General features: G+C 44.9%; 1 protein-coding gene across 4 annotated transcripts in view; it reads right to left on the reverse strand.

Annotated features, from left to right (window-relative positions):
- Positions 1-26,512, reverse strand: part of SMARCC1 (SWI/SNF related, matrix associated, actin dependent regulator of chromatin subfamily c member 1) — a 383,361-nt gene that overhangs the window by 293,368 nt on the left and 63,481 nt on the right. For all 4 annotated transcript variants that reach the window (XM_033931941.1, XM_033931940.1, XM_033931939.1 and 1 more), the window contains exon 7: positions 12,397-12,466. In XM_033931941.1, coding sequence (XP_033787832.1) covers positions 12,397-12,466 — 70 coding nt within the window. The remainder of the gene's footprint in view (positions 1-12,396; positions 12,467-26,512) is intronic.

Genomic DNA, 26,512 nt, shown 5'->3' on the forward strand with positions numbered 1-26,512 from the left:
AGAATCTCCGAATCAGTGCGATAGACAACACCTCCCCACCCCTTTATTTCCTGTATCTCCGTTTCCTAAGATATCTGGCCAACATCGAACCCGATTTATTCCCAAACTAGTGTTTTAGCCCGTTACATTCGTTACAGTAATGGGTGCTAGAGTAGCCCCACCTATACCCTGACTCTGACCCCACCCATGCCCCGCCTCTATCATGCCCGGACCCTGCCTCCCACTGATCCCAGTCCCATCACCTCACCTTTCACCATTTCCTTTGTACCCTTGCATTTATCACCCGACAGGGTCTTTACTTACCTGAGGAGGCAGCAGCAGTCCTGACATACTAACCTTTCCTCCCTCAGTGCCCCAAAGCAGCAGTGGTCCTACCGCTTTTGCCATCTTTCCCTTTCCTGTCCCCCTCTGTCCTTCCCCAAGACCATCTCTCTCTCCTGCCCCCTCCACACTCCCTGAAGTCTATCTCTCCCTGGTCAGAGCATTACCTGTGTTGGGTTGTTGTTGTTTTTTTTTTTTGTAAGACATTTAAATATAAAGCATTAATTTCTCCTCCAGATCCCAAGAGGAATGTGGTTTTTAAATGGTTTGGGCCAGTTTTCCAAACATTTGACTCAATGCAAAGAAAAAAAAAGAACAGGAAGTATTTGTCATTAGATGGAATCTGACATTCCAGGAACCAAAAAAAAAAAATCACAACTTCATTGCTGTAGGCCAGAAAATGGCAAGTATTTACCAGGCGTGGGAAAAAAACTTCTGCTTGGACCGGAGATCCTAAAAAATTGTTCAAAAGATCGCCATCTATTTTCTATAGAAGGAGAAGAAGAAGAAGAAAAAAAAAAAAAAGACAGGCCGTGATGATGTTAATTCATTTGAACCTGTTACACGATTTCGCCACTCAGGAGAATGAGCAGGCAACGTGGCTAGGCTCCGGATCGGCTCTGCACTGGGAGGCTGATCGCAGCTGGGGTATATGCCAAGGGAAGACTTTAAAAATGTGGTTCAGAGGGACCCGGGCAACCCTCGCTGCAGCCACGAACCCATCAGGTCCTCTGCCGAGGGCACAATGCCGCGCCACTCACCGGCCCGTCGCTCTCCACCAGCGATCCAGCCATCTTGCCGAGCGGTGACGGAGGCGACGGTGGATTAGCCGCTGGAGGAGGAGAATGGCGGGGAAGGGAGAGCAGGTTCAGGGCTGCCAGGGGGGAGGGAAGAGGGTAGGAGTGAGCCCGGCTGAGACTGGCAGGAAGAGGAAGGCGGGGCAGGTGAGGCTATCAGGTAGAGAATGACACGGGGAAAAAATCTGTCCCCGTCACCGGCCCACCATCCTCTGCACCGCTCCGTCACCGTCATTCCCTTCACTGCCCCGTCACCGTCACCGCCATCCCTTTCACCGCCCCGTCACCGCCACTGCCATCCCATTCACCGCCCCGTCACCGTCCCCGCAGCATCCATATAAGCCTTAGTACTGTAATATTTAGCTTATTCCTTTCTTATAAATCAAAGTTCCTGCTGCTGAACTAGAGAAAGAGATGTTCAGCTGGGTCTCTTGTATGCAGCATATATCAGCGTTTTGTCTTTTCAAAAATAATAATGTCTTTTTTCTTTTAATCGGGTGATTGAGACCATTAACATTTAAAGAGATTATCTTAAGATCCATTGTATATTATTGTAATTTGTAATATAACAATCCCATTTTTTATGTTTTTAATAAACTTCATTTTCCCATATATAAGATAGTTTAAAGAATTTCTTATTTTGCCCGTACCCTTAAAATTTAATACCCTCCCATTCCCTCCCTTCCCACCCCGTATGTATACAATCACTTGAAAACGCAAAATAGATCAGGTTTGACATTACTCCATTACAAGCTAAAATATTATAATTTTATAATTATTACTCCATATTAATAACATATCATAACATATCATTTACTGAATTAGTTTATATTTTATATCTTTGTTTTACTTTCAAAATTCTAATCTCTCATATATGAATATCTTTTCTTGAAGGTCTAAATAATGAATCTATAAAGCTAAAAGGTGATTGGGTCAAACAATGTTATTTTTCTCCAGCAATAGGGAAAAAAGCTGGTGTTGCTATATTAATAAATAAAAAGTGTTCTGCTTCATTTAAGTTTAAGGCAGTTGATCCTCTTGGAAGGTGGATATATGTGGAAATGGACATGGGAAATACCACTATGACGCTCTTTAATATATATGCCCCTAATTCGAATCAAAATGAATTTTTTAAAACTCTGCAACAATTGATTCTTCCACTGGCTACTTCAAATTTAGTAGTAGCAGGGGATTTCAATGCTGTTATGGATCCATTGATGGATAAAAGTCCGAGAAGATTTATAAAATCGTTAGGCCTTGATAATTTGATACAATCTTGTGATTTAAAAGATATTTGGCTTATACTTCATTTTGATGGTCGGGAATTTTCATTTTGTTCACAAGTACATAACTCTTTTTCTAGAATAGATTATATTTTTGTTTCTAATCAATTAGTACATCAAGTCACACAGGCTGTCATTGATCCAATTATATTATCAGATCATGGTGGAGTGTGGATTGAAATTAAAATAATAGATCAAAATAGAAATAAACCTATATGGAAATTAAATAATACATTGCTTGCAGATACTGACTTTTGTACAAATCTTATGGAAAAAATGGAAGAATATTTTCAAATTAATGATATAGAAGAAATTTCTATAGAGACTTTATGGGATGCTTTTAAAGCATACATTAGAGGACAAATTATTTCTTATTCAGCAATGCAAATAAAAAAAGAAAAAAAACAATATACAGAATTAGAAAAACTAATAAAGTCTCTAGAATCAAAATTAATTGAAAAATGGGATTATTTGACACAACAAGAATTGTTAAAAGCTAAAGGTAAATATAATGAAATTTCTTCAAAAATTATTAGAAAAGATTTATTTGTGCAACAAGCTCTGTATTATGGAAATTCAAATAAAGCAGAAAGAATGCTAGCAAATTATCTCAAAGCAAAAAAAAAGAAAACAAAAATAATTGCAATTCAAAATGAGAATAGAGAAATGTTATCTCACAATGATCACATAATAAAACAATTTTTGAAATTCTATAAAAAATTGTATTCTTCCGAGCCTTATTCAGAAAAAGAAAAAGATGGTTTAGAATTTCTAAAGTTAATAGAAGGACCAAAAATTCCTGAACATATAAAACGAAGTTTAGAAGAGCCAATATCCTTAAAAGAATTAGATACAGCATTGAAGTCCCTTAGGGTTGGATCTGCTCCAGGTGGAGATGATTATACAGTAGAGTTTTATAAATCATTTCAAAACATTACAATGCCCTATTTATTAAAATTATATCAGACACAACTAAATAAAGGTTATATTACAGGTACTATGGCTGAATCAATAACTATAGTTTTACCTAAGCCAAATAAAGATCCCACTTTGGTTTCAAATTATAGACCTATTTCTTTAATAAATGTAGATGGAAAAATTCTGACCAAGGCATTAGCATTAAGATTGGCTAAAGCTCTCCCTTTCATTATTGAAATGCATCAGACAGGTTTTGTTGCTCAAAGACATTCATCTCATAATACTAGATTGGCACATCACATGTTATATTTGTCAAAATCCATTAATGACCCAACATTCTCTATTTCATTAGACGCTGAAAAAGCTTTTGATAGAGTGGAATGGTCCTTCATGTTTCAGGCAATGGAATGGTTTGGTATAGGATCCGGTTTTATACAAATAATAAAAGCATTGTATAACTCCCCTGTTGCTAGATTATACATCAATAATAATATTTCAGAAAAATTTATTTTACAAAGGGGAGTTAGACAAGGATGCCCACTATCTCCACTGCTTTTTGACATCGCTTTAGAACCCTTGTTATTAGCTATAGAACAAAGGAAATACAGGGTATCCCACATTCAGATAGAGAATATAAATTATCAGCATATGCTGATGATATTTTACTTTATTTGAGAAATCCGGAAACAACCATTCCAAATTTGCTTGAATTGATTGAAAAATTTGGAAAATTTTCAGGATATAAAATAAATTGGAATAAATCAGAAGTACTTCCACTCAATGTACATTGTACAAAAAGTCTATTTGATTCATTTTCTTTTATTTGGAAAGAAAAAGGATTAAAATACTTAGGAATTTGGATTACAAAAACTGTGGATGAGACAATGAAAATTAATGAAAAAAATATATTACAAAAAGTGTCAGAAATGTGTGAGCAATGGAATCCTCTATGCATATCCTGGTGGGGGAGAGTGCAAACTGTAAAAATGATGATACTACCAATAGTTTGTTACCAAATGGGTATGATACCAATTTTTTTTCAGGGGTCATTTTATAAAAAACTGAATAAGATGTTAACAAAATTTATTTGGCTTGGAAAACCCCCCAGAATTGCTCTAGTATCTTTACAAAGACCAATTGCAGAGGGAGGGGTAAATTTTCCAAATTTTTATAGGTACCATCAAGCCTATATTATGCGTCAGGGTATGTATTGGATCCTCCCAGAGCCCATTGAAAACATACCAGATTGGTTCTGGTTAGAATGGAGATTAATGTTTCCTTTACGTTTAAGTCATGTTATCAGTATTCAAATGCCAAGGTTATATAAAGATCACAAAATATTGGTTGATACTTGGAAAACTATAAGATATATAAGTAATCTAACTCCTATTCCAATAACTAAATCGACGACTCAAACAATATGGCTCAATCCAAAGATCAAAGTTGGCGGTTTTAAAATTATCTGGAAACATTGGATGATTGCTGGAATTCGGATTTTAGAAGATGTAATAAATAAAGGTAAACTGCTTGAATTTTCACAATTGCAAAATAAATTCGGTTTGAATAAATCACAATATTTCAGATGGATGCAATTGAAGCAGGCCATTCAGGTAGGGTTCCCTGAATGGAAAAATCTTAACAATTATCATAGTATAGAATTCTTATGTTTTCAGATAGATTCCATGGATCACCAAGCCGCAAGGTGGTATAAATTGATATCTGGATTCGTACATAAAAAGAAAAAAAATGGTCTTAGAGATATTTGGAGCATTGAGATTAAGCATCAAATTAATGCATCTCAATGGCCACGACTTTGGTCTTGGAGGATAAGATGTACACTGTCAGCATCTATGAGACAAACTTGGTTTTTTATTTTACATAGAGCTTTATGGACCCCTACACGTTTACATAGAATTGATAGCTCTAAGTCTAATAGATGCTGGCATTGTCATCTTGAAGCAGGGACATTAGATCATCTTTTATTCTATTGTCCATTCATACTAACATTTTGGAAATCAATCTGGCCCCAAATAAATAGGATGTTAGAAAATCCTGTAACCTTGACATATGATACAATTCTATTTGGTACTGCAATGAGAGCTCGAAGTCAAATTTCATCAAATAACAACAAACTTTTATTTATAATGACTGGAATAGCAGTACAGCAAATTACACATAATTGGAAAAATTGTGACAGATTGAACTATAATTTTTGGTGGAACTCAGTTTGCCATATATATAAAATGGAACATACATTTGCAACACAAAAAGGATATATGGATAAATTCAAAAAGATTTGGAGACCATTAACAAAATATTGCAATAATTAAATTTCATTTTCCCATAATAAGAAAATAGTTAAAGAAGGAAGGGAGGGAGGGGATATGGGAGGGGATTTATTCTCTTTATTATAAATTATAAATAAAATATAATTAATAGATGGTATTCTTACATGAAAACAATGTAATAAAGGGAAGGGAAAAAAAAAGTTCAATAAATTTAAAAATAATTGATAAATCATTACAATATATATGTTGTATAACTATTAAAAAAAAATAATTACAAATATATGATATATAAAATCATAAGAAAAATAAGAAATGTTATGTATAAAATACATTATAGAAATATCAAGTGTATTGTTAAGAAAATTGTATGAAAATTTATGACACTTGTTGTTAAATGGAAAAATCAATAAAAAACTTAAATCAGAGATGTTCAGCTGGAAGGGCTTTGTTTATAAATTTTTATCAACACAACTAATATACTACTTTATCCTAAAGCAAAAAATAAATAAATAAATATAATTTTTTTCCTACCTTTGTTGTCTGGTTTCTGCTTTCCACATCTTCTCATTCAATTCCTTCAATCCACTGTGTGTCTTCTCGCTGCGTCTTCCATTTGCTGTTACTGTGCCTCTCCCTTTACCCTCCCCCAATTGGTCTAGCACCCATCTTCTTCCCTCCGCTCTCCCATAGTCTGGCATCTGTCTTCTTCCCTTCCAGCATCTTCTCCCCACTCTGTCTTCCACATTTCCCTTCAGGGTCTGTTCTTCTCTACCCTCTTTCAATGTCTGTTCTATTCCTATCCACCACCACCCTTCCCTCCCTCCTTTACAATCTGTTCCTTTCTACCACCCTTCAGCTCCTTTCGCGTGCCTATCTATCTACCTCCCTCCCTCTTATTTTCGTGGCACGTTACAATGTAATTTGTGCAAGCCGCTGGAGCCTGCGAGCCCTGTCCCTGTCCCATTGCCACAAACTATCTTGCTTCTGTGTTCCTATTTTCCCCATTTCTAATATCTCTCCTATGTATCTGCCATTGCCCCCCCCCGTGTCCATATACCATCCCCATGGCATGCCCCTTTATGTCTCTGTCCCTATGCCTCATGCACATAATTTCCCCTCTTTCTGTTACCTTCCTCTGTCCAGATTTCCCCTATCTTCCTCTTCCATACCAGTGTGTCTCTTCTTTTCAATCCCATCTAGCTTCTTTCCCTCTTTCTCCCCCCCCTGCTTCCAGCATCTGGCTCACCTGCCTGTCTTCCCCTTTCTTTCCTGCTGTGGGTTTCTTTCTTTCCCGCTGTGGGTTTCTTTCTTTCCCTCTTCATCCCCTTGGCCCAGAATTTTTTTTCCTTTCACTCCCTCCTTCCTAGTATGAGCCGGGAACAAACGCGATCTCACGATCTAGCAGCCCCCACTTACCCGATCGCAGCGTTTAGCCAGCTCCCTCCCTCCACCTCACCTTACATTCTGAGTTTGCCGGCTTCCTTTTTCCCCAAGCCACACGCGTTTAAAAAGACGCGTACGCGCGGCTGCGCAAGTCCATCAAGCTTCTCCTCTCCTGCAACTTCCTGTTTCTGGTTGCGTCAGAGGAGAAGCTTGATGGACTCGCGCAGCCGTGCGTGCGCGTCTTTTTAAACGTGTGCGGCTCAGGAAAATGGAAGCCGGCAAACTCAGAATTTAAGGTGAGGTAGAGGGAGGGAGCTGGCTAAATGCTATGGGTGGGCGGTGGCTGCGGGGACCGCGCGATCCTAAATGCCTCACTGCGGAGACAAGACCATTCACCGCTCCACGGGCGGTGAATGGCCTTGTCCCCGTCCCCGCAGCGACTGTTATTTTTCATTCCCCGTTCCGGCGGGTTACCCACGGCTAAACGCGGCTAGCCGCGGGTAACCGCCACCGTGTCATTCTCTACTATCAGGCAAGGGAGAGAGAGGATGCCAGAGGAGCCTGCACGGAACGAACAGCCCGAACCCCACCAGTGTAACTTTCCGGCGGCTCCTCTCACGATCGCCGCCTTCTCCGACACAGGAGCAGCTCGTGAGAGGAGCCGCTGCAGTGTCTTTTAAGCTAAAGCAGAAACTTCGGTCCGGCTCCATGCTCGCCCACCGCGGCCTGCAGTCGCTGGCAGCCGACACGGCCTGCAGCTGCCAACAGCCACCGCGGCCGACATCTGCCTCTGGGGAAGAGAGAAAGAGCCACCGCGGCCGACATTTGCCTCGGGGGGAAGAGAGAGATTCGCGCGCATGCGCACTCCTACCTGCGGTACCGTACAGCTCACAGAAAACAGGAGCACGCAGGAGGGAGTGCGCATGCGCATGCACTTCCTTCTGACTGTGCATCCAATATTTTTTTTCTTTTTGCCTCATGCATGCTGCTTCTCCTCTGGATCTCATTCCCTTCCCCAACCAACATCTCTCTCTGTCTCTCCATTAGTCCAACTTTTCTTCCTCTCTCCTTCACCCCTATTGGCAACATGTCTTCATCTCTCTCTCTCACTGCCCATCTGTCTTGAGAGATTAAGGCATCTCTCCCACCCCTCTACTGTCACATCCAACATTTCTCCCTCTCTCATCCCCCGGATCATGTGCATTTTTCACCACTGCCCACCAGCCCCATCCCATTTCTCCTTCTCTCACCCCTCTCCAGCACAATGCCATATCTCTCCTTCAATCACCATGTCCAACATTCCTCCCCCTTGCATCCCCTTCAATATGTTCACCTGTTTCCTCTCCACCACCATATCCAATATTTCTCCTGCTCATCCTCTTCCTCATCCATCTCTACCTCTCTCTTCTCTATGCCAATTTTTCTCTTTCTTCCTTTCCCCATGTGCCACTATCTCTTTCCCTCTTTCACACACTCATGCCCAATTCTTCCTTTCCATTCCTTCCCTCCTGTCTCAAATTAGTGCTCCCTTCCTCCCTCCCTTCTGTGTCCCATGTTCATGCCATCTCCTTTCTTTCTGAGTCGAGTTTGTGCCCCCCTCCCACTCCCTACATTTCAGCTGTTGTCCCAGAATCGTGCCCCTCCAATGCACCAACACACTCCTCCACCCTTTGTCCCTAAAAGATTGTGTCCCCTTACTTGTTGGAGCTGCACTCGTTCCATCTGCCTTCAGCAGCTTGTTGGGGGGATGCATAAGCAGTGATTCAAACGCTGCACGTGGCTGACCCACAAGCCTTCCCTCCAACGTCAGCTCTGACGTTGGAGAGAAGGTTTCCCATGCCATGCCATGCACCCCCTCCCTTTTTACTAAACCACGATAGCAGTTATTAGCGCAGGGAGAACCCAGACACCATTCACATACCCTCCAATCAGAGACATCAAACAGAAAAAACTGTACAATGGCTTTCTAGCCACACAGGCAGCAAAACTAGACCACCAACTCTCCAATCTACTAATCGCGACCCCAGACTACAAAACTCTCTGAAAAGAAATAAAAACCCTGCTATTCAAGAAATCTATGAAGACTAACTAACACCGTATGAAATATTTCAATCCTCTGAAGCAACTCACTCTACTCTGTTACACTTCTGGACATGTCCAGAAATCCTCTTCTGTAATCTGCCTTGAACCGCAAGGTAATGGAATAAAAATCACTAATGTAATGTAATGTAATTATACATGAAAAAGGTCATATTCTAGATCTTATTAGTTATACTGACTTAAACCATCATAGGTCTTCAATTGATAGTATAGGATGGCAGATATTACCTTGATCAAATCATTATTTAGGCATCTTTAAGCTACCTATTTTTATATAAAAAAAAATTCAGGACATTACATTTAGGAAAGAAATAACTGTGAGGAAAAAGGTCTCAACTATGAGTACTCCAAATAGTGCAACACCACTCATCACAACTCATATTTTTCCATTCTTTCTTCCCTTATACTCTTCTTACAGCATGCTTCAATATATAGACTTCATCATTCATTTATAACTTAAAGAAGTATTCACAGTCTTCCATTCTTCAAATGACCACAGGGCTACATTTGAATTATCTATGTCATGTACAATTCAAGTTTTTTGTAGCTATTGGTCTCAACTTAATGGCTGCAACCTTGATGATACCATGAATATTTGGAGGGATGAATTAGAAAAAAGATTTGATTCACTGACACCACTTACAGTAAAAACAATTTCCTATGTTTGTAAAACACCATGGTATTCTGCTTATCATTGCGATCTCAAACAAGGCTGTAGAAAGCATGAGCGTAAATGGGAAAAAAGTAACTTAGAGGCCGACAAGATTGAATGGAGAAATAAAATTACTGAATACAACCAGGAACTTAGGAAATCCCCGGAAAATTTATTCTGGGAATAAAATAGTGGTTCAAAAGATCAAAGTAAAGCTCTGTTTAACCTGTGGAGATCACTCACTGATGTGAGTGAAAAAAATCAACAAGACTAATAGACCAAACTGCAGATGAACTAGCAAAATTTTTTAATGACAAAATCCTGACAATAAGGGCTACATCTGTTACTGTAAAATATGATTTATTCTTTGAGGAAGATAATTCTGAGAATATCCTGGTAGACAGATCCTGTGCCAAGACATGCTTCTGCTTGGTGCCGATCAGCGGCTGAAGAAAATCAGAACTCGCAGCAGCCATCAACCGACCGGCAGAAGCGCTGAAAGCTCGCTCCTGCTCACTGCACCTTCAGGGATCAGCAGAGGAGGTTACGACGCACAGGGTAGGGAGGTGAAGAGCCTAGGAGGGAGGGGGGCTGGGCGCAGAGCCTGATGGGGGGGGAGGGAGGGAGGGAAGAAGGAAGGGGGCTGGGTGCAGAGCCAGGCAAGGAGGGGGCTGGGTGCAGAACCTGACAGGTGATGGAGGGAAGGGGGCTGGGTGCAGAGCCTGACAGGGGAGGGCACTTGAATATTAAGCCGCCTGACTAATGTTCGGGTCAACTATTTGTACTCCTTTTGGGGGGAAATGGGGGGTCTCAACTTATATTTGAATTGACTTATATTCGAGTATATATGGTATTTGGATAAATTCTCTATTTTTCTTCCATTACAACATGGTTTTCGACCTAATTTCAGCACAGAAATGTTGTTATTGTCATTGATCTCTAAGATTCATAGCCTACTGTTTCACAATAGATATACTATCTTGATGCAGTTTGATCTTTCAGCAGCTTTTAATGTAGTACATCATGATATACTGATCTGCTTACTTTCCGAAATAAGCCTGGATCAGAAAATACCGAAATGGTTTACAAGTTTTCTAACACTACGCACCTATGAGATATATATTGATGGTAAAATATCTGCCCCATGAAATCGCCTGTGGAATTTCACAGGGCTCCCCGTTGTCTCCTTTACTTTTTAACATTTACATGACTACATTAAAAGAACCTCAATTTAGCCACTTCTGAAACAATTTTTACATATGTGGATGATATTCTTATTCTATTAGAAGTATATCCAAAACTGAGCAACTTTGAATTAAATATAAACTCTTGTATTTCCAGACTTCAAATGTGTGCTACCTCTGTTCAAATGAAACTTAGGGCTCCTTTTACTAAGTTGCGTTAGCGTTTTTAGCGCACGCAGCATTTTAGCGTATGCTAAACCTGCACTACGCGGTTAGAACTAATGCCAGCTCAATGCTGGCATTAGCGTCTAGTGCACGCTATTCTGCGCGTTAATGCCCTAACGCGGCTTAGTAAAAGGAGCCCTTAATGCAGCCAAGACAAAATTATTAGGGTTTGGCCCCAAAATTGAACAGTTACCTCTCCCTGTATCTTTGAATTCTGGAGAATCTTTTGAAAATTGAATTTTCATATAGAGTTCTGGGAATAATATTGGACTCTTCTTTATCATTTCAATGTCAGGTTAATCACCTTTCAAAAAAATTTTCAGCTTAAGAATGTTAAGGAAAGTTAGACATCTGTTTCATCAGCAACATTTCATGGTACTGGTGCAAGTTATTATCCTAACACAATTACATTACCGTAATTCAATCTATATAGCCCTGAGTAAGGGGAATATAAAACGGTTACTAATCCAAAATACGGCAGCAAAGTAATTATTTGGTAAGAGAAAATTTGATCAATGTCTCTTCTTTTGAGAAATCTTCACTGGCTCCCAGTCTATCTTAGAGTACAGTTTAAATGCGCTTCCTATGGTTTTTAAAATTATACATGGACTATTTACGTGTTTGATTCCTCTATCTTTGAATAACCAGAAACTCTCAAAAATTTAAACTGTCCTTTCCATCTTCAAAAATTTATTGGTAATATTACTCAATCTTTTTCATATACTTTTACAATGATTTGGAAAGGGATTCCCTCTTGTCTAAGAACTGTTTTCTCCTTCCTGATTTTCCGTAAATCTATGAAAACACTTATTTAACAGTTCTTAGAAAACTGTTTTAAGGAAAATTAGTTATCTTCTCTCTAGGATGTCGGATGAGGATCTTCATTAATAAGTTATTTTCTCTCTAATCTAACTATTTTCACTCTGATTATTGATTTTTATGTGAACACAGTCTAGCTTCTTTTGGGGACATGACATGGTATATAAATCCAAGATTTAGATTAGATATGCAACATTACATTTTTTAAAAAAATCCTCTGTATAAGCCGCTACTATTCCAACCTCCTTAGACTGTTTATCCAGCACATAAGAAAATACAAAAACATAATTGACAATTGTGCTCAATCCTGGAATAATTGAGCAAAGAGCTTAAAAATAAAAAAAATGATAAGAGAGAGATAGAGATAAATAGTGTAAATTTCAAGGAAAAAAACATATAGCTTCAGATCTAATTATGCTTTATTACCTGTCTGGGTAAAAACCCCAATGCACCAAGACTTGTTTGTCTCTCTTCATCACAGGCCTCAACCACTCATCTGGAAGAACAGAAATACAAAAGAAACAGATTATATTTTTATTCAAATAAGCTACAATAATTAATTTCAACCAAAAAGAAGGTTATTATATAAGTAAGCACCCCAAAGTCGCACAGTGAGAGCCTATTCTAAAATGGTGACTGAATTCCATGAATACTATGGATTGCTCCAGGTATTAGAGAGATCGTAATTAAAACGTACTTGATAGGTACGGGACATCAGGAAACCTCAAAACCAGTCTAACACCTCTCCTCTGACACCAATTGCATTTAAGCATTGTAACAGTTTCCCAGTACAGCGCCAATGAACTGTAGAGTATGAAAGGGCTGGAGCTGGGATTTTGGAAAGTTGATTTCGAACCCCAAACTTTGGAGAAACCAAGTAGTCCGTTGGGTCCCTGCAATAACCCCCTCAGATGTTAAATCTTTGATGAGCCAATCGTCCAGGTACGGGACTACCTGAAGACCATGGTTGCACAGAGCTGCTGCTACTACTACAAGGCACTTGGTGAACACTCTGGGAGATGATGCCAGGCCGAAGGGTAGCACTCTGTACTGAAAATGATGATTTCCCACCCGAAATCTGAGGAACTTGCGAGAGGCTGGATGAATGGGAATATGAGTGTAGTAAGTCTCTTTGAGATCCAGAGAGCATAACCAATCGTTCTGCTCCAGAAGGGGATACAAGGAGGCTAGAGGCAGCATCTGAAATTTTTCTTTGACAAGAAATTTGTTGAGAGCTCTGAGATCCCCCGTCTTCTTCGGGAAAAGGAAGTAATGGGAGTAAAAACCCCTGCTCTGCTGTTCCAGAGGAACCTCCTTGATGGCACGGAGACGAAGCAGAGCTTGAGCTTCCTGAAGAAGAAGGGTGGTCTGGGACGGATCTCTTGGGGGAAGATCTGGTGGAACGTGGATGAAGTGAAAAGAGCAACCTTCCCTGATGATTGTGAGGATCCAGAGGTCGGATGTAATGAGCTCCCATCGTTGGAAAAAAAAGATGGAGACGACCCCCAATGGGAAGAGGAGAGGACAGAGGTAGAACGATTAAGGTTATGCTCTGTGTTAGATGGTTAAAAAGGCTGAGAGGCTCTGGGTGCAGCAGGAGTCCTGAGGTTTTTGCTGCCGTTGTTGCTGCTGCTGCTGCTTCTTAGGAGGCGGCCTTGAATAATAATAATAATAACTTTATTCTTCTATACCGCCATAATCTTGTGACTTCTAGGCGGTTTACAACTGAAGAGAGCTGGACAATCAACGATTTACAGTATGCAGATAGAGAAATTACAGTATACAGAATCTTAAAAATGCAGCAATTACAGTATACAGAATCTTAGAAATGCAGCAATTATAATATACAGTTTGTTTAGAAATTCAGAGAGGTCCTTTTTGATAAAGTAGTGAATTACAGAATACTGATTGTTTAGAATTTTTTCAGGGGGGGACATATTAGGTAAAAGAAAAAGAGAGAGGTGTAGTTGAAGAGTTTAGTTGACATATTTGTCGAATAAGGCTGCCTTCTGAGGAAAATGCCTCTGAAAGGATGGAGAAGGCCTATAACCCTTAGCAGTGGAAGGTTTTGGCTTTGGCCTGATGATGGAAGCAAATGTCTTCTCATGCTCAGATAAACGCTTGGTAGCTGCCTCAATGGAGTCATCAAACAACTCATTGCCCTGGCATGGGATATTAGTGTCAACCTAGCATTGCTAGCAATCAGCATTTTCAGTTAGCCTAACCAATGTCAGCAAAGGCTTATGGGAGATCATATCTTTCATGTCTGACCTTAGGGAATGTCATTGCAACAACCTTAAAAGGTGCTAAAGATAGCTAAGAGGTGTTAAGAAGATGTGTGAATGTCTGATGCTTAGGATGGACAGCTTAGGAGGTACAATGGGTCCAGGTGCACAGATAACTAAGATTAATCAGAAACTATTGTCAGAGGCATACTGGAAAGTACATCTGACTCCAGTCTATTCTTCTCCAGTCTAGCACACCTAACTCACCTTCCTGATTAGTGAAACTAACCATTGTTTCAGACAGTTTACTAAGGATGGGGATACTTAACTTCAATAGATTCTATTGAAGTTCAATAGATTCTAGTTGTTATAAAAAGCCCCCTCTCAACATCAACCCCCCCTTCTTGCTCTACTGGGAAATTCACGCTTCTCTTTCCTGTCTCTCTTGGATTCTTTCTTTGTCTGTTCTCTCTCATTCACAAGAACACAGAATCAGTCTCTGTATTTGTAAAACTTATTCCTTAATTGTAATCTTTATGAATCTTGCTTTTCTGCATTTCTATATTATATTCTTTATGCAATCACTTTTGGCTGTGCTGGTCATTTGATTCTACTTCCTAATGAAACCTCTGTGAAGGAATTGAACCCAGGATCTGGCATTTGTAAGGGCACTTCAACCTAACCCCTCTAACCTTACAGTTAGCTAGGCGATCTTGTAGATTCGGGTCCATATCTACGGTGCAAAGCCAGGCCAGATGACGCATTGACACCGAGAATGCAGTAACTCTAGATGAGATTTCAAATGCCTCATATGCAGCTTGAACCATATGCAAAAATTTTGAAAATGAAGATTTCTCAGTTAAATAGGAAGCTCTTGAGAAGGTTGGTGAAGAGAATCCTTTTCTGAAGAGCTGTCATAGTCGGATAGAACAGGCTCTGGATTTGAATCATTCAAGAGGTCTGAATCTCGGGTCGTTCGACGCCAAGGAAGTGGCACCAAAGGTTGAAGATGTTTCAACTTCTGCAAAACTTTTCCCAACCTCACCGGTGTCGAGTCAGAGGATGTCTGAGTTGAAAAAGACTGCTGTCGGTTTCTGGTCAAGCAGTGGCTGCACCGATGGAGATTCCACAGCCGGCTCAACCAGTGTCGAAGGCTCAGACCAGACTGGCTCCAGTGGAGTCGATGTCAACATGGGAAAAACATCTCTAAGCAACTCCTGAATCTGTTGCTTCAAAGTATGCACTGGTACCGCTGGCTTCTTAGCCGGTACCTTCGGTGCAGTTCTATGCTCCAGCGATGAGGAGGCCGAAGTCGAGGCACTCACCAAAATCGGAGCAGAACGTTTTTTGGGTTTCCTCGAGGTCGGCAGGACTTGGCTCACTGCTGCTTTGACCTGAGGCCCCGAGGGGGTAGGAGAAGGCTTCCTAGCCGGCTTACCCACTGTGAGTTGCTACACCGGAGTTAACATTGGTGGATCCACCCTTGGTGTCATCTTGGTCAGTGCGGTCTTGGTGTCGCAGACAGTGTCGGAGATGAACTGGGCTCTGTATCCATTGCAGCGCCGAATAGGAGTCTGTGCTGAAGTAACCATTTTTTTTAGGATGCTTTTCTGAAGGGATGAACAAAGGGAGCAAAAGTCGGCACAGTGCTCGGGTCCCAGACACTGCAAGCACCAGCGGTGACGGTCGGTTAACGAAATGGCCTGAGCACAGTGACCGCACTTTTTGAAACCCGTTGACGGGCAGGACATGGACAGGAAGACAGCCGTTGACAAAACGAACTCTATGGCGAAAAGAGTCCATAAGGCCCAAGTGGGCCAGTTTTTTTGTTTGTTTTTTTAAAAGAAAGAATGATATAAAAATAAAAAATTATGACAAAAAATTCACAATCCGCGAGAGCGGAAAGGCAAGTGAAGAAAAATAAACTTCAACAAAAGCTGAAGCACATCTTACTAGCTTCACGGAAACTAGAGAACTGAGGGATCGCGCACCCTACGTCGGGTGGGAAAGCACTCATGCATGCGCGGTTCGGGCTATCGCAAACTTTCTAAAATCTTAACGTGGCGATGCACTTTTAAAGTGGTCCATACCGGGGCTTTGTCGGTGACGTCACCCATACATGAGAACATGCTGCCTGCTTGTCCTGGGATAAATAATTTTACAACACTGAATTGAGGTAACACCAGCAACAGTACAGCAGTGTAGGGGCATCAAGATAGCTACTCTTCGATTGGAACATTCAGTTGTAGAAGACATGGACTCCTCTCAAAAGTAGAGCTGTAACTTTATGGGCACCTTTTTGGGATTCATTATCATTCGCTGCTCTAAGTTACCTTTAAAATTTGTTAACTTTATTGGACCTTATTAGACTTGTTGAGGTATCAACTGGGGAAGGATGATATGGGATAGGTAGGGAGATGTTTGATGTTTTCTCCCTTTTTTTTTTTTTGGTTCTGTATAATGTTAGTTTATCCTGTCACTTTTGACCAATAAAAATATATTTGAAAGTACTTAACTATTCTCAAAGGTGTCTCTTCTTAATCTTTCTGCATGGAAGCCTCTCACCATGGCCAAGAGAGAAATCCTCTTTGTTCTGTATCTTGGCTGGGATCTTTCCATCAGTCAGGATCTTTTTAAATAGTACATCCTGGAGGTCACGTGATGTCAAGCCAATGATCAGACATTGGTGGAGAGATCTCACGCAACTCCTCTCTGTTATTACAGTTATTTCACCCACTATCTAACTTTTTACCTTCACCAACTTGATGGGTGATCTGCCCAAACTCTGAAGATGAATCAAGTGGTGAATCGAGCGCCTCATGACCTCAAAATTACCACGTCAGAAGAGATAGGGCCTGCACTGGGGACTCCAAGATAGCGGATGGAGAGCCTTCCATACCATTAACGGTCAGCTCGGCCGGGGTGGCCGAAGTGGTTAATGAAGTGAAAGTAATCTTGGAGGTCTAGCTGACAACAAAACTACAACCCATAGTGGACAAATTAGACACAACCTTGGAGGACTTACATGGTGCATTTCCACCTACCAACATCTCGCCACCCTGGAAGACCATGTGCAACAGTAGGAAACCGAACACCAACTTCTTCAAATGCAAGTTACAACGCTCAAAGAAAAGATCGATGACCTGGAAAACCATTCTTGCCGGGAAAATTTGCAGCTGGTCGGTCTTCCTGAGGTGATTAAAGATGGTGAGCTCCATTCCTTTTTCTCCAGTTGGCCCATGGATCGCTACGCATAGAACGTGTCCACATGCTGGGTCTGCTGGAAGCACCAGTTTGAGACCACGCATGGTAATATTCAAGCTGCTCAACTCGGAGCATAAGCAGGCGCATAAGCAGGACATTCCTAGAGCTGTAAGATCTTCAGAACCATTCACCTACGAGAACTCAAAAAATCCTTTGTTTTCAGGACTATTCCATTGCTCTAAAAACCAAGCGCAAGGAATTTACACCTACGTGTTCGATACATGCATCGGGCAACAAGCCTACCGAATACCATTACCAGGCGGGGCTGTCTCCTGATTACACCCTAGGTTGTTTGTAAGAGGGGAGTGGAGTCCGGACCTCGTGAAGTACCCACAGAGACTAAATTGTTACTATTTCTCAATTACAGGGGTGCCTTCATCTTGTTATTGTATTAAAGCTTGAGAATTACAATGTTGAAACATGGTTGCGGGAGACTATGGAGAATGCAGCCTGGACTTCCCCATGCAGGAAACTGATGCATCCACAGCCAAAAAAGGCACGTCCATCAAAGGAGAGTCTGAATAGCTAGTCTGACATTGCTCCCAAACTACACTTTGCTTACCACAGCAACAGCAGCATTTCAGTACCTTCATTACCATTGGAACCTAAGTGAAAATACACACACACACACAAAAACCACCCAAAGCCAATTAAGAATTTAAACAAAGATACCCTCACCTGGTGCTGATAAAAGCATATTCTTGCAGAAAACAGGTATTGGCTGGAACAAATCACCCTCTTAAAAATATTCAAGGTCAGCAACAGCTGAAATGGCCCATTTCTTCCTCCTCAAAATATACCAGGGTTCTTTTGTTTGGGGGGGGGGGGGGGGGTTAATGTTGGAAAGGAACATTGAGGAACAACTGAAAAGGGAGGAGGGTGAGGAGGGGACCTGGAAGGACCAGGTATATCCACTAAAGGTAGCATCACTTAGCCAGAACACCATAAAGCCCCAAAGCTCCAATTAACTAGGAGATCTAGGACAGGAGCCGACAACCTCAAAACCAGGAACTTATGAAAAGAAATCCATCTGCTTGCTGGAGGCAAAGAATACTAACTAACCAAGGAGCATTCCATCCTAAGAGGCAGAGCTCAATTCAGTGCTATCTCTACTTGCTGGTAGATGGGCATAACCCACCAATCACTGGATTCATCTGCTGCAGACTCTAAAAGTGAAAATTAGAACAGGATTTTACAGAGTACAGAATTCACTATCACCTTGCTCATATTCTAGATTGAATAGCACAAGCATGAATGTAACATGTCAAATCAAATAAAAAACAAACCAGATAGCACAGTTACTTACCGTAACAGGTGTTATCCAGGGACAGCAGGCAGATATTCTTTACGCATGGGTGACGTCACCGACGGAGCCCTCGGTACGGACCTTTTTAACTAGAAAGTTCTAGTTGGCCGCACCGCGCGTGCGCGAGTGCCTTCCCGCCCGACGGAGGAGTGCGTGGTCCCCAGTTAGGATAAGCCAGCTAAGAAGCCAACCCGGGGAGGTGGGTGGGGCGTAAGAATATCTGCCTGCTGTCCCTGGATAACACCTGTTACGGTAAGTAACTGTGCTTTATCCCAGGACAAGCAGGCAGCATATTCTTTACGCATGGGTGACCTCCAAGCTAACAAAGAGGGAGGAGGGATGGTTGGCCATCAGGAAAATAAATTTTGTAACACAGATTGGCCGAAGTGCCCATCCCGTCTGGAGAAGGCATCCAGACAGTAGTGAGTAGTGAACGTGTGAACTGAGGACCAAGTGGCCGCCTTGCAGATTTCCTCGATGGGCGTGGAACGGAGGAAAGCCACAGACGCAGCCATAGCTCGGACTCTGTGGGCCGTGACAGCACCTTCCAGTGAGAGACCGGCCTGAGCATAACAGAACGCAATACAGGCAGCCAGCCAATTGGAAAGCGTCCGTTTGGAGACAGGACGACCTAGACGGTTAGGGTCGAAAGACAAAAAGAGCTGAGGAGATGAGCGGTGAGCCCTGGTACGGTCAAGGTAGTAGGCCAGGGCACGCTTACAATCCAGCGTGTGCAGTGCCTGTTCCCCAGGATGAGAATGGGGTTTAGGGAAAAAGACGGGCAACACAATGGACTGGTTGAGGTGAAAAGCTGAGACCACCTTCGGAAGGAATTTTGGATGGGTACGCAGGACCACCTTGTCATGGTGAAAAACAGTGAATGGTGGATCGGCGACCAGTGCATGCAGTTCGCTAACCCTCCTGGCAGAGGTGATGGCAATTAGGAAAAGCACCTTCCAGGTAAGAAATTTGAGCGAAGTTGTGGCAAGAGGCTCAAACGGAGGTTTCATGAGTGCTGATAAAACCACATTCAGGTCCCCGGCGACAGGAGGAGGCTGGAGAGGTGGTTTGACATTGAAGAGACCTCTCATGAACCGGGAAACCAGTGGATGAGCCGTGAGAGGTTTTCCGAGGATAGGCTCGTGAAACGCAGTGATGGCACTGAGGTGGACTCTGATGGAGGTAGATTTGAGGCCAGCATTGGACAGTGAGAGCAAAAAGTCCAGTACAGATTCCACCGCTAAAGAGGTGGGATCATGATGATGCCGTAGACACCACGAGGAGAACCTGGTCCACTTCTGATGGTAACATTGGAGGGTGGCCGGTTTCCTGGAGGCGTCCAAAATGAGACGGACAGGCTGAGAAAGATTCTCTGGAGAGGTCAGCCCGAGAGAAACCAAGCTGTCAGGTGGAGCGAAGACAGATTGGGATGTAGTAGAGATTGATGCTGCTGTGTAAGTAGAGTAGGAAACACAGGAAGAGGAATGGGCTCCCTGGAGCTGAGTTGAAGCAGGAGGGAGAACCAGTGTTGTCGAGGCCACCGAGGGGCGATGAGAATCATGGTGGCCCTGTCTTTGCGGAGTTTGAACAAGGTCCGCAACATCAGAGGAAGTGGAGGGAAGGCATACAGGAACCGATCCGTCCAATCGAGCAGGAATGCATCCGGGGCCAGACGATGAGGAGAGAAGAGTCTGGAACAGAATTGGGGCAGCTGATGATTGTGAGGTGCTGCAAAGAGGTCCACCTGCGGAGTGCCCCAGCGAGCAAAGATGGAGAGGAGTGTTGGAGGATCCAGTGTCCACTCGTGAGGTTGAAGGATGTGGCTGAGATTGTCGGCCAGGTAGTTCTGTTCGCCCTGGATATAGACAGCCTTGAGGAAGAGATTGCGGGCCGTGGCCCAGGTCCAGATGCGTAGAGCCTCCAAACAAAGGAGGCGAGATCCGGTGCCGCCTTGTTTGTTTATGTAGTACATGGCGACTTGATTGTCTGTGCACAGGAGAAGAACCTGAGGGCAGAGAAGATGCTGGAAAGCCTTGAGGGCGTAGAACATGGCTCTGAGTTCCAGGAAATTGATGTGATGTTGACGCTCCTGTGGGGTCCAAAGACCCTGGGTGCGTAGATCTCCTAGGTGGGCTCCCCACGCATAGGGGGAGGCAGCTGTGGTGATGATCATGGAGTGAGGGGGCAGATGAAAGAGCAGACCCCTGGAAAGATTTGAGGAATTCAACCACCATTGGAGAGATTGCTGAAGAGATGATGTCACAGAGATGGGATGAGAAAGAAGATCCGTAGTCTGTGACCATTGGTTGGCGAGAGTCCATTGAGGTGTTCGGAGATGGAGACGAGCCAGAGGAAGGACATGTACTGTCGATGCCATGTGGCCCAGGAGGACCATCATTTGTCGGGCAGGAATGGTGGGATGCATGAGGACCTGACGACAGAGGTGGAGCAGGGTCTGCTGACGATCGGAGGGAAGGAAAGCCCTCATTAGTGTGGTGTCTAGAACTGCTCCGATGAATTGAAGTCGCTGGGTGGGAAGCAGATGCGACTTGGGGTAGTTGATCTCGAACCCCAGGAGGTGGAGGAGAGAGATGGTGTGATGAGTAGCCTGTAGCACAAGTTGAGACGTAGGTGCTTTCACCAACCAGTCGTCCAAGTAGGGGAATACCTGGAGGTTGTGAGACCTGAGGAAGGCCGCTACCACTATAAGGCACTTGGTGAATACCCTGGGAGATGAAGCGAGGCCAAAGGGAAGCACCTTGTACTGATAGTGACGGTGGTGCACCTGGAAACGCAGGTAGCGGCGAGAATTCGGATTGATGGAGATGTGAGTGTAGGCCTCCTTGAGGTCCAGGGAACATAGCCAGTCGTGTTGAGAAAGAAGAGGGTAGAGCGTGGCAAGGGAGAGCATTCTGAACTTCTCCTTGACGAGATGCTTGTTGAGGTCCCTGAGATCGAGAATGGGACGGAGGTCTCCCCTCTTTTTGGGTACCAGGAAGTAGCGGGAGTAAAATCCCTGACCCCTTTGGTCTGGAGGTACTTCTTCGATGGCATTGAGAAGAAGGAGGGATTGAACCTCCCTCAGGAGGAGGGGGATTTGAGATGAGTGAGAAGCAGACTCTACGGGAGGGTTGTCCGGTGGAAGAGTCTGGAAGTTGAGAGAGTAGCCGTGGTGGATGATGTTGAGGACCCACTGGTCCGATGTGATGACCTCCCAACGGCTGAAGAATATGAGGAGGCGACCCCCGATTGGTTGTGGAAGAGGTAGCGAAGGTGGAAGACTGGCTATGCCCTGGAGAGAAGAGTCAAAAGGGCTGAGACGGTTTAGCAGGAGGAAGAGGCTTGTTGGGTTGAGTGGATTGAGAACGAGCCTGTGTCTGGTGATGTTGCTGCCGTGGCCGCCGAGGATGTTGGGAAGGCGGATTGAGTGGCCTGGCTGAGAATCTGCGCTGGTATGAGGATTGAGGCCTGTAAGGTCGTGCAGGCGGAGCCTTCTTTTTTGGTTTAATCAGGGTGTCCCACCTGGTTTCATGCGCAGAGAGTTTCTGGGTGGTGGAATCCAGGGACTCACCAAACAGTTCATCCCCAAGACAGGGGGCGTTGGCCAGACGATCCTGGTGGTTAATGTCCAAGTCTGAGACTCTCAGCCAGGCCAGGCGGTGCATGGCTACAGCCATGGCAGAGGCACGGGAGGTAAGCTCGAAGGAATCATATATCGAGCGGACCATAAACTTTCTCAATTGAAGGAGACCAGAGATTTGTTGTTGAAAAAGTGGAATCTTCCTCTCTGGTAGATACTTTTGGAGGGCGGACAGCTGCTGAACCAAGTGTTTCATGTAGAATGAAAAATGGAAGGAATAGTTGTTCGCCCTGTTGGCCAGCATGGCATTCTGATAGAGCCTCTTGCCAAACTTGTCCATGGTTTTACCCTCTCTGCCAGGAGGGGTGGAGGCATAGACACTGGAGCCCTGAGTCTTCTTTAAGGTGGATTCAACCAGGAGAGACTCATGGGGGAGTTGTGACTTATCGAATCCTGGGATTGGGATAACCCTATAGAGGTTATCTAACTTGCGGGGGGCCCCAGGCACTGTAAGGGGGTTTTCCCAATTTTTATAGAAGGTTTCCCGTAGGATGTCGTGCACGGGTAATTTAAGAAACTCCTTGGGAGGTTGCTCAAAATCCAGAGCCTCTAGAAAGGCTTGGGATTTCTTGGAGTCTGACTCCAGAGGGAGAGATAAGGCTGCAGACATCTCCCTGAGAAACTTTGAGAAGGAGGATTGCTCGGGTTTGGAGGTGGTGTCAGGAGCCGAGGGATCCTCATCGGAGGAGGAGAGGTCCTCCTCGGTACCGGGAGGGGACTCTTCCCACAAGTCTGGGTCCCGGACCTCTGGGTGTGCGTGCCGCGACACCGGGGTGGAAGGTTCGGTATGGTGAGTCTTGGACAAAGATTTCCCAGAGCGTACCGAAACGGTACCGGGAGAAGAGGACCGGTGTCGGTCCCGGTCCCGGGAAGAATGGTGCCCCGCCCGGTCCCGAGGAGGATCCGCAGTGGCATGGGAGTGAACCACAGGATGGGCCTGAAGTTGCTGGGCCGAAAGAATCGGCATGGAGGTATTAATAGGTACCGATGGGGTGGATACCGGTGGCTCGGTACGGGGCTCGGGTCGGTCTGGTACCGAAAGGAGCGGTGCCAAGATAGTAGGCAACAGGTGCTCGAGCTGATGTTTCAGCTGGTCTTGCAGTTGAACCTGGAGGATGGCCGCAATTCGGTCATCCAGGGGAGGCACCGGAACCGCTTTCTTTTGCTTCGGTTCCTTAGGTGCCGCTCCACGCCCCGGCGATGAGGAGGCCGATGACGAGGCACTCACCGAAATCGGGGCGGAGCGCTTTCGGGGTCGGCGCGAGGCCGGTAGGGTCGGTGTCGCCACTGTGGCTGGTGGGCGCTCGAGGGAAGGGGGAGGCTTCTTAGCCGGCTTACCTTGCGCCAGCGGCGCCGATGCGGGGTCGGGCGGCGTCGAAGTAGACTGTGCCGATTTAGATGGTACCGCTGTCGATGCCGAGGAGTCCATCGTCGACCCGGTGCCGAATAGCACAGTTACTTACCGTAACAGGTGTTATCCAGGGACAGCAGGCATATATTCTCACATGTGGGTGACGTCATCTACGGAGCCCCAGCGCGGACAGCTTTTCAAGCAAACTTGATTGAAGTTTCAAGTTTGCACACTGCACCACGCATGTGCATGCCTTCTCGCCCACTAGAGGGCGCATCCCACCTCGTGGTCCTCAGTTCCATAACTAGCCAAGAAGCCATCCCCGGGGAGGCGGGCGGGTTGTGAGAATATATGCCTGCTGTCCCTGGATAACACCTGTTACGGTAAGTAACTGTGCTTTATCCCAGGACAAGCAGGCATGATATTCTCACATGTGGGTGACCTCCAAGCCAACCGAAAAAGGGCAGGTGGGAGGATGGCAATTTAGGAAAACAGATTTTGCAAAACTGACTGGCCAAACCGGCCGTCACTCCTGGATAAAGTGTCCAGACAGTAATGAGAGGTGAATGTATGAACCGAAGACCAAGTGGCAGCCTTACATATGTCCTCCATCGGAGTGGATCGGAGGAAGGCTATCGAAGCTGCCATCGCTCGGACCTTGTGCCCCGTGACTCGACCTGGGGGAGGGAGGCCAGCCTGAGCATAGCAAAAGGAAATGCACGCAGCCAACCAGTTAGACAGAGTGCGCTTGGAAACTGGATGCCCTAATCGATTGGGATCGAAGGACAAAAACAATTGAGGGACCTTCCGATGAGACCTGGTGCGTTGAAGGTAATACGCCAACGCCCTCTTACAGTCAAGCGTGTGAAGCGCCGCCTCGCCAGGATGGGAGTGGGGCTTGGGAAAGAACACAGGAAGGACAATGGACTGATTGAGGTGGAAATCAGAAACAACCTTAGGGACAAACTTAGGATGGGTGCGGAGAACCACCTTGTCATGATGGAAGACGGTGAAAGGGGGATCCGCAACCAAGGCTTGCAACTCCCCAATCCGCCTAGCGGAGGTGAGGGCAATCAGAAACACCGCCTTCCAAGTCAGAAATTTCAAGAGGGACTTGTTGAGTGGCTCAAAAGGGGGTTTCATCAGTTGAGCTAAAACCACATTCAAATTCCACACGACAGGAGGAGGTTTAAGAGGGGGACAAACCCTGAGTAACCCTTTCATGAAGCGTGTCACCAAGGGATGGAGTGACAGAGGGCGTCCATCCAGCTGTTGGTGGAAGGCAGAAATCGCACTAAGATGAACACGCACCGAAGTGGTTTTCAAGCCAGAGCGCGACAAATGGAATAAATAGTCCAGAACCGAGGATACCGGGACCGATACCGGATTCAGGTGAAAAGACGAGCACCAGGTGGAAAACCTGGTCCATTTCTGCGAATAGCAAAGCCTCGTCGAGATCTTGCGGGAGGCTTCCAGCACCTCCCTCACCGATTGAGACAGATCCGGAGGAGTCAGGGAACAAGAAACCAAGCTGTCAGGTGCAATGACTGCAGATTGGGATGCAACATGGATCCTTGACTCTGAGACAGCAGAGAAGGAAAGACAGGCAGTGGAAGCGGCTCCCTGGCACTGAGCTGAAGCAGCAGGGAGAACCAGTGCTGACGCGGCCACCGAGGTGCTATGAGAATCATCGTGGCCGTGGACGATTTTAGATGTACTAACGTTCGCATGATCAGAGGGAAAGGAGGGAATGCATACAGGAACCTCCCTTCCCAATCGAGAAGGAAGGCATCCGCCTCCAGACGATCCAGCGAGTACATCCGAGAACAATACAGTGGTAGTTTGTGTGTCTCCGGAGAGGCAAACAGATCCACCTGTGGCGTTCCCCAGCGAGCGAAAACCTCGCGCAGAACTGCTGAGTGTAGAGTCCACTCGTGCGGTTGCAGAAGTCGACTGAGTTTGTCCGCCAGACAATTCAGTTCTCCTTGGATGTAGACCGCCCGGAGGAAGATGTTCCGGGAGACCGCCCACTCCCAAAGGCGAAGAGCCTCGGAGCAGAGGGGCCAAGACCCCGTTCCCCCCTGCTTGTTCACATAGTACATTGCCACCTGATTGTCCGTGCGGACGAGGACCACCTGGTCCTGCAATATGTGAACGAAGGCTCGAAGTGCTAGGAAGATGGCCCGAAGCTCCAGCACGTTGATATGACACCGACGGTCTTCTGCCGACCACAGGCCCTGCGTGCGAAGACCGTCGAGGTGGGCTCCCCACGCGTACTCCGAGGAGTCCGTGGTCAGGACCTTGCGAAAAGGGGGAGTGTGAAACAGTAGCCCCATGGACAGATTTGAAGAGTCTGTCCACCAACGCAGCGATTTCCGCAAAAGCGGAGTCACCGAAATGAGGCGAGACACCGGATCGCACTCCTGACGCCACTGGGACGCAAGGGTCCACTGAGGGATCCTCAGATGTAGCCTCGCAAACGGCGTGACGTGTACCGTCGAGGCCATATGGCCGAGCAGCATCATCATGCGCTTGGCCGACACCCTCGATAGTTGAGAGACCTGGCGGCTCATCCGTACCAAGGCTTCCAACCGCTGGGTCGGAAGGTAGGAGCGCAGGCGCACCGTGTCCAGCACCGCACCTATGAATTGAAGAGACTGAGCCGGCCTCAACTGAGACTTTGGAAAGTTTATCTCGAACCCGAGAGTTTGCAGGAAGGCAATAGACTGTCGGGTCGCTGAGATAACCCCCTCCCT

Source organism: Geotrypetes seraphini, chromosome 2 (genome assembly GCF_902459505.1).
Source record: "Geotrypetes seraphini chromosome 2, aGeoSer1.1, whole genome shotgun sequence".
Taxonomy (NCBI): domain Eukaryota; kingdom Metazoa; phylum Chordata; class Amphibia; order Gymnophiona; family Dermophiidae; genus Geotrypetes; species Geotrypetes seraphini.